This window comes from Anopheles ziemanni, chromosome 3 (assembly GCF_943734765.1).
Source record: "Anopheles ziemanni chromosome 3, idAnoZiCoDA_A2_x.2, whole genome shotgun sequence".
Classification (NCBI taxonomy): domain Eukaryota; kingdom Metazoa; phylum Arthropoda; class Insecta; order Diptera; family Culicidae; genus Anopheles; species Anopheles ziemanni.
The window spans coordinates 617,939-627,346 of NC_080706.1; the positions used below are offsets into that span (position 1 = coordinate 617,939).

Consider the following 9,408-nt stretch of genomic DNA (forward strand, 5'->3'; position numbering starts at 1 on the left):
TTCAGGTGAATGCAGTTCGTTCGAAATTGTATGCCCAGAATCAAAGACATCGGGCGCTGAGTGGCCGTGTTGCTTAAAAGTGTCCAACGACTGTATTTTGTGCGGTCGAATGGCCAGCTCCTTCAGCTTCCATGAACGTTGACCGTACCGTACCGAAACACCAATTCGCTCCTCCAACAACCAGAGCAGTAACAAAGCATCGCCAAAGCAAGAATTAACGCCAGCGCGAAAAATCAACATGGAAACACGAATAGGATTATTAGGATTATTTTTCTATTACTTCGTCCTGATTTCAACGGGTAAGTGAATGCGTTGAAATCCCAATTATCGTTCCATTAAAGCCCTGGTCTGGGGATTTGGATAATTTTTGGGGCCGTATATCGATCCCGCCTCGCTTCATGGTTCGTGTTCGCTCCGACGTAATGAATTTGTATTCGGTTCGGTTTTATGGGGAAAATCTAATGCGGTGAACGCGGGGAGCGCGAAACAATCCTCTATGTGGTCGTAAAAGTTCAGATGAATTTCGGATTCCAGCGAATCGTACCGTTCACAAAAAGGGCTCTAATGGCACCGTCTTGTTTCCGCCAGGATGTCAGATAGAATTTATTGACCCGTGCTCGCGTTGTTTTCATTAATCCCGAATAATGTTCACCTTGAATCCACACGGAAATAATCGGATATGGACTGAATTGGGGCACACAAATCCAGAACGCTTCGGAAGCCAAGATTACCAAAAAGGCACTCACGATACCATCGATCCAGAAAGTGGTAAAATGCTTTAAGCCAACCACTTTTTCACCAGCTCCAATATCTTTTCCTTTACTGCACGCATTTCCTCGGAATCCTGAGGCGACAGGGAGCTCAAATCAGCACAGTGGGCAACACCTACAAAAAACGGGAAAACCAACCATGAATTTACAAACCAATCCAATGCTCATTTACCATCAAATGCCATGTTTGCACTACGTACCAGGAATCACAACGGCAGGCGATTGATCGTTCAGATCTTCCTGAATGCCCATCGCACGCCATGGATCTAGATGGCCGTGTGTGAAAAATACATTCGTCACTTCCGGATTCCAACCCCCGTAGAGGACGTTGACACGTTCGACGTTTTCCTCCATTCGAGTTTTATCGAAGCTGGAAAAGAATGCTTGTGTGAATTAAAGTTTCCGTGCCGTTGTCCAACCGACAGAAGCAGTACTTACAATCCATCATAGAGATCTTTGCACAGCTCGACGAAAAGGTCGACGGGGAAGCTCGATCCGAAGATTTGATCCGAGGAACCCGAGATTTGGTACCATCCATATTCAGCACAGGTCTGGTACAACCACTGGCGCACTGTTGGTGGCCGATTAAAGAACGAATTAGAAAAATTGTACAGAATAAGGAACGTCCCATTGCTTACTCGAACTCGTGGCGGCTCCACTGTCCCAGGCCGTAAGTTTGTAATAATCCACCATAGCTTTGTATCCATAGTTGTTGCATCCGCTATCTCGCAAGCCCTGCGTGACATACTTCGCAAGTGCCTCCATTTCTCCAGTGCTAGTCTCATCCTCAATTACGCTGCAGACTCTCTCGATGTCGCCCGTCGAATGATACTGCACAACACCGGCAAACTCGTCCGAGATGCTGCTGAAGAAGTTCATCCGATCAAGGGGGTTTTCAAGATCGACATCACTGCACAGCCGGAACTCAGAGGCAACGCGCGTGTAATCGCCATTTTCAAGCAGTTCCTCAACCTGTTTGATGCCGCGTTCGATGCGATTGGCACAGTTGGCTCCTCCAACTAGCCGGATACTTTCGCTCACGACTTCTTTGTATTCTGGTCGTCCAATAACACAGTTAAATTAGTGGGCACATTTAGCTTGAGCGAATGGTGTGAGAACCTACCGGTAAACTCCATCTTAGCAAAGACCGGTGCACTCGAAGCCCACGCACCGTTGACCAGATGTGGGTATTTCTGACGGAACCAGGTCACCATCGTTGCCGAGTACGAGCCGCCCACCATGATCACTCCCGACTCCTGGGCACCCGGAATCGTCTTGCGCTGCTCCACGACGAAGCGCGCCAAATCCGCGAGAGCCTGGTCAATGTTCAAGTACTTCAGCTTATCGGTCCGCACGTCGCTGAAAATTCATCCGATAACGCGATAAGCATCCGAACCTACACGATCCATTTATGGCTTCATCTATCTTACACAGTCGGATGGCTCTTGCCGTAATACCGGTGCTCGGTGTAGAACAGGTATCCTCCTAGCTCTTTGGCCATATCGTACGTGTGTCCTCGCGAGATACTTCCTGCGGAGATTTCCCATTCGCCACCGACGTAGATGAACAGTGGGCCACCGGGTTTATAGTGCTCAGCGTTTTCCATATAGCGCTAAAGTCATAGAACAACCCGCTGGTTACTGTCTTCCGCGCTGGCAACACCACGCCACTTACCATTGACCAGGTGTACACGTTCTGTGCGTCGAAATGATCCAAAGGCTGCATGATGTACTTGGTGGTCACTTCAGCCGCTTTCTTTACGCCGGAAGCCCCACCGTGGACCGGCGGTTCACGGTGCATACGCTCCCAAACCGAGCGAGCTCTTGGGCCATCCGTTTGCTGTCCTACCACACAAACACCGGCCAGGGCCGACAGGCACACCAGCACCAGAGGAAACTTCATCTCGAACGACCAGACCAGACCAGACACTAATGCAAACGCAGCTATTTAACCGTGGGCGACCACTCCGATGGGGAGCATTTATAGCCCCACGGCACGTCCTCGCTCGCCGGGTCTAATCTTATCGAGGATTTAGCTCGTTCACAGTGATTTAATCCCGTCGCCTATTCTCTTCACTCTATTTGGCTGATACTGGTATCGGGTTTCTCCGCGTATCGATAGGGAAGATTCATTTTTCTTTGAGCCTTCGGCATTCGTTCCCGATAAGATGGAGCCGTTGCTGTAGGGTTCGTTGTCACTCCGAACTGTGAAAGATAATAAAAAAACGACGTCACTTCAAGTGATTGAGCTATTTTGAGTGTATGTTTATCTCTGCCCATCGGCATAGTCAAGCGGTCTGGTTGTTTTTTTCTCTACAACACGTGTTGTTTTGAAGAGAAGATGAGGAGAAAGTTGTTACTCCTATGCTTGAAATGTTCGATATTTTAAAACGCACAAACACCCACACAATAGAGTGACATTTCGTAACTTACCCATCGATACCGAATAAAGGATTTCTTCATTTATTTGTTCCGGTGATCAACTCGATGTGAAAACAAGATAAGTGGTGTATGCATAACGGCATCCGGTTAGCATAGGAAAGAAAACATCAGCAGCCTGGTGCCATCTTCGGATTGTTAAAGGTTTCTTTCGTGCTTGAGCGCACTGATAACCATGCCCACGTCGTCGTAACCATCATGGTAGATTTAACAATCGCACGGAGATTCATTTATGCTTTCACGAACATAATCATAAGGCTTTCCCGCCAACGTGCGCGCACATGGGACCCGCCGTGAGATGCGGCATGCGTTCCCGCCGGCGGCATCTAATTGCGGAATTAATTCGTTAATTCTCTTATCTCTCTAATGATCTAACGACACGAGCGTTGGAGTTTGCGAACGGAGCGGAGGAAAAATTCCGCCCTTTGCTATTCACGTCGTTTTCTCCGCGTGGCCGGAATCCGACAAGAAAACAAATACGCTTCATTTGCATCGAATCATTGAATCCGCTGTTTGCCAGGACGTCGACGGTCGGAGAAATATGAACCCAGCGGCCGGAAAAGGCAGCCCAGCGAAGGAAAAGTGCGCGCGCGCTGCCAGCGAAAGAAAACGGCTCGTAAGAAAAGACAAAAGCAGAGACCATTTGTGAAGCTTCAGTGGATTCCACGTTCGGTCCTGGTAATGGGATAAAAATATTTGCCGACAGGGAGGGGGGACGAGTGCCGGCTCGCTCCGTGTTGTGGGGAAAGACGATGGAACCGCTGGATTCACGAAAAATGGTCGGAGTTCGGGATTGAATTTTCTGCAGAAATCTCGTGAAGCGCTTCAACCAAAGCGGGAAGCGGCACATGAGTGACGTTTTCCTCGAAAGTGCGGCGGCATAAACATCACAGGCCGCAGTTGCCTTAAGACGCAACCGTCGCTAGGCTCCGAAGCATGCCTAAGGTTTCCTAACGAACGACTGGAAAGAACGAAAAACATGAAAAAACGTTATTGTTACACAATGCTTTGCATAAAACATAAAGCAGGTTTGGGGCGCGCAACGGGAACGACCATAGACGAAGCATGCGAAGAAAATGGTGATCGACGAGTGAGCGTATCATGTGTGTTCAAGTGTATGTGCGAGCTAAGTGATAAGGGAGCACCGACCGTAGACGAAGAAGAAACTGGCTTCCTTGGAGGAGCGGAAGAATGTAGCTTTATTTTGGTTTCACTGTTCCAGCTCCGTGCATCGTTAACAATGACGAAGATTCGCCATCGGCATTGGCCGTAGTCTTGCTTTAGTGAAGCATTAAAAATGTACTATTCTTAGAGCGCATACGTCACTTTGCTTTCAGCGAAGAAGCTCCTTCCTTCGCAGCGAACCGACTTACAGACACGGCCACCTAGGATTGACATGTAAAGACCTTTGCAACCAGGAAAAGCAACCTTTCCTTCACATTTGCGAACGCGAAAAGACACGACACTAATGTGCGAAGACGTCTACGCTTCAGTTCAACGCAAATCTTCAAATGGAGTATTAAAGAATCATTGGAACTGAGCTTTAAAATTGTCAAGAAAGACCACAGGAAGAGCAGAAAGAGTTATGGTCGGGTGGAACAGACCAGTATTTTCATAAATAACAAATCTGTCATCACAACGAGACTCTGCTGGACGATGGGAGATAGATGGTTCTCGGATTGGTTTTAATACAATCTGCTAGATCCAACAGAGGTTACGGTGTGTTCGAAAACACGATAAACCGTTTCGATAGTGGCGTGGGGCAAACTTCCTGTAAAAGCCTTATAATCTGTGTCGTTGATATCGGTTTGCCGGACTCATCCAATCCCGTTGCGTAAGCATTCGTTGCTATCTTTGGAGGATAATCTTTGCCTAACCATTTTCCCCCCCTGGGGAATGAAAAGGCTAACACACCTACCGCTTCACCACCCATTCCTTCGAGTACCGACCCCTCGATCGCACATCAAAGGTTGCTGAAGTAACGCTGCTAACAATCCGGATCACAAGCTTTAGCAAGCTCTGCCCTGCAGATCACAACGCTTCTTCAGCTAAATAAGTCTATCGATTTCTTTAGATCTGGGACCACTGCACGTGTCTACTCTCATGTTGGAAAATACACAAACAGAGGTCTAGTATGCGAAGGAAAGCTGAACAAGTACATGCTTACACCGGATTACGTACCGTCGACCACGGAGCAAATTCCATAAATTGGGCTGTACAAGCTTTCTGAATGGTACATCCTTGCACACACGTAAGCAGAAACCGTTTCGAATCATCATATCTACTTCTAATAAGGTTGAATCGGCGTACGCTAGAATGAAGGACCGGGCGTCTCCATCGTATCACCAATGCGGTTTTCTGATAACAGTTGCATTTCGTAAAGTTTTACAATAAAATCAATATTTGTTTACATACACTTGAATGACATCTTTTTCCAAATACTTTATGGTACCTTCTGGTATGATTTTTAAATCAAGTCGCATAATAGATGCGGTCGCGTTTGTTGTTGTTGTTCGACCACTTCGATAGACGCGAGGGAAACTTTTGTTGAATAATCTACAATCCCGTACGGTGAAACGGCAAAGTTTATCAGGTCGTGTTTCTAGTGGCAATACGATTCCCTTGCTGCTGCAATCGAACCAAAATGAATCAATAAGGCCAACTCAAAGTGGAGGTTGGTGATTGTGTCACCAAAAAGCGTCGGGGCGGGGAAACTTGACGGGCGTAGACGGAGGAGGAACCAATTTTCCCGATTAGGGCACTGCGCAATGCAAACAACCTCAGCAGCAGCAGCAGCAGCCGCCATTTATTGACATCGCTGATAAATTTTGTATACATATTTGCAAACAAAATTTAGCCACGCGCATGCGAACACTCGGGCATGTAGCTCGGTGCTTACCGACGTTTCGCAAATGTTGCCTAGCCTTTGATCAACGCATTTCAATGAGCTTGGCATGTGATTTGCAAAGAACCAATTTGCTACGATACATTACGACATGCTTTGCACCGTCAAGGATTTCTACATCAAACAGAAACTTAACTACGTAACTCCTCGAAGTTGGGAAAATGGTTTTCCACTCGAAATGTTGGCACTTTTCTCGTAATCCAACTAATGACGCAAAATATAGGATGCAAGAGAATTTTTTGGTACTAGTTCACCATGCACGTAACATTGTTGTGTAAATTTATGTAAAATTCAATAAATAGTTCATTCATTCATTCATGGCAAACGTTCATCAAGCAGGTCAAGTAGTAAGAAATCAACGACCGAATGGTCATCACAATCATAAAACCCTTGATATCTCGTAAACGGCTATCAACAAACAAAGCCCGAAGTGCTAAGCTTCTTTCCAATCTTAAGTATCCGTATTGCCAATACATCTTTTTCGTCACTCTCACACCCAGCTCGCTGCTTTACTACGCTAAGGAAAAATGCTAATCGCGGTTAACAGCATCGGCAAGCGACCGCGAAACGCTCCGACCTCAAAGGCCAACGCCAAAGGCGATATTTCATTTTATCCAATATTTACTTTTGTGGCATAAAAATTCGAATCCACTTTAGAATCAACTCCCCCCGTTGAACCCCCGGGCCAATGTTGACCCGGGAAGTAGCGACTATTCATCAGAGCCCGTGATTCCGAACGGCCGAACCCGACAACGTTCGAAGATGAAGCGAACGAAAACGACTCAATCAGGCTTTCCCCAACTCGATCGGGGAGAAAGAGAAAAAAGCTAGCAAGTCTTATTCGCTATGAATAGCCAATTTTTCGCCATCAAATCGCTCTATGCAGAACTTGCCCGATTCGGTTCGTTCTCTTCACTACAAAGTTAACACTTTGGTGTCCGCCGGCCGCCGCATGTTCGCTTCGCCCCATGGTTTGTTTGCACTCAGCGTACGATGATAAAGTACGTCAACTTTTAAATAAACTAATAAATTGAAATTTCAATTCCATCACTCGCTCCATAAACTGATAAAATTTATGAATACATAAAATATTAGACTGATTTCGATCCTCATCGAGAGGCAAGCTGAAACGATGGCCCGCAAGATGCAGCAAAGTACCGAAACAAAATAGAAAAAAGGCAGATGCACATACTGCCATCTCTGGGAATGTTGTTTGGAGGTATGCCAGAATGCTACGCCCGCATCATCTGCCCGGGGAAGAACCCACGATGCGGGGCGCTTGCATAATTGAATTGAACGCCTTCGTCTGCAAGATGCCACGATCTCGGGACGGGAATGGCATGATGTTTCGTACCGATGCAGCAGTTTTATTGCTCCCGCTTCGATGAATGATGGTTTTTCCACGAGCGGCATTCCGGTCCCAGCTAGGCACTCAGGCCCCTTCCCTCCCCATTGATGAATGAATGGCAGAGGGGAAAGTTTAAGGAAATTTTCATTTTTGCATCCTATCGATAGAGCAAACGTGAAAAAATAAAGAAGAGCACAAAAAGAGAGCTTGGTAGAGGAAAAACTATGACTCCTTTGCGAGCCCAGACAAGATGCAAAAGTGGAAAACACGACACAAGCACAAGATAGTCGGCGCATCGGGGGGCAACTTCGTTGGCAGTTGCAAGTTGTTCCGCAAGCGCCTGGTATCAACTGCCTGCGTGTCGTCTCTAATCTCTGCCAGTGTCAGAAAAGTTGTTGACTACGACACAATCGGCGTTGTTGTACGAAGCAAGATAAATAGCATGTAAGTCGGATGTTTGCGTATCGTCGAGATAGTGTTTTTGAACACTGGCAAGGATGTTCTTTTCAGCGAACATTGGAGGTCTTGAGCCTCTTAACTAGAAGACAAAGCCAGAAGAAAAACCTCGATGGAAAGTTTTTCATTTCCGTGCATTTTTAAAGCTAGTTTAAGTTTTTTTCAGGATCATTGATTATTTATATTCAATCATGATATACTCTCATATAACGTAAGCTAATGGAAAGAAAATACAGGGCAACACGTTTTACAAAACTGTGTTTGCACTGCGATTAACTTAAAACTGGATCAACCCTTCTTTTTCTTTTCCAGTACACATTACTCTATTGTCGGTCATCATGGTGAAGATAAGATCTTTGAAATGGTACAGCTAATGTTATTCTGAAGAGAAAAAGATTTCTTGCCTTATCTATTGATGTGATAATGGGTCGACATTAAAGTAGAATGTGTTTCTAATTCTTTTCTATCCGAATGCAAAGGCCAATATGTTACTACTTCATCTCACAGGTCCTTCGTTCGCCGAACGTATCATTTCTTCGAAACACGAACGAAAATGTTCCTACAAAGGCGACAATCAATCAAACAATTCACTCTGAATCAAGAACTTTAGCCCGTTTATCCGATTAACCGAGGGTTCAAGGCACCGGGACGCACTTATCCGATCAAATCCTCCCACGGCATCCCTTGGCCGAATACAAACAGGGTGTTTTACTTGTTTGTAAAGTCCCAAGACATTGTTCAAAAATTATGTGCTCCTCAAAAGGGCAACCCTATCCTTTCGAGCAACAATATTTTCTCCCAAGAGAGGCGAAGGAAAAAGGAATATGACCCCGATTTAGAACCGACTCAACCGGCAACCTCTTGGGCTGACCTTTTCTGCTCGGGATCTCGCGTACCTTTTGGAAAGGAAACTTTTTTTTCCCCTTCAGCTTAATCCTTAAGCATCCTTTCTTAGCGGAGCAATTTAAAAGAGCACTGCTAGAACTTTGATGTGGTCAACTTCTAGATGTCGCTTTTGGCGGTACACGTTGGAGGCCAGAAGGTATTTTTAACTGGCAACGAACGTACCGAAACTTCACAAATAAGCGTTCAACGAGGAAAAGGCAGTCGCTTGAAAAGAAGCAAAGTTTTCCATTTTCATTTTCCAATGTTTTCTTTTCGCGCTCCACCTACAACTAAAACTGGATCGTTCGCTGCCGGCTTCCACGCGAAAGAAAGAAAATTTCAAGTGTGAAACGATGCTAAAGGCCACAGCAACACCCGCTCCGGGGTGTACGGGAAGGTCGCACGAATTTGAACGAGAACCAGGACTCTTGTGATAGCACGCTTAACACGTTGGCAAAAAGGTGTCCTATATACCAAGGTCTGCTCTGTTTATTTTAAGTGAGCTTCTCATTCGCTCGATCTCGGGGCAAATGGTGCAAACCTCCGACGACAAATACGGTCGTCTACCTTTCCGAACCTCACGTCAGCCGGAACCAACCACCGAAA

General features: G+C 46.0%; 1 protein-coding gene across 1 annotated transcript; it reads right to left on the reverse strand.

Moving 5' to 3' along the window:
• Nucleotides 1–778: 778 nt before the first annotated feature.
• On the reverse strand, nt 779–2,672 carry LOC131288978 (putative serine protease K12H4.7). Its single transcript, XM_058318164.1, has 7 exons — nt 2,445–2,672; nt 2,201–2,382; nt 1,894–2,129; nt 1,409–1,825; nt 1,209–1,341; nt 971–1,140; nt 779–885 (listed from the first exon to the last, which is right to left on the reverse strand). The coding sequence occupies exons 1-7, from the start codon at nt 2,670–2,672 to the stop codon at nt 779–781; spliced, it is 1,473 nt and encodes a 490-aa protein (XP_058174147.1).
• Between the last annotated feature and the right edge of the window lie 6,736 nt (nt 2,673–9,408).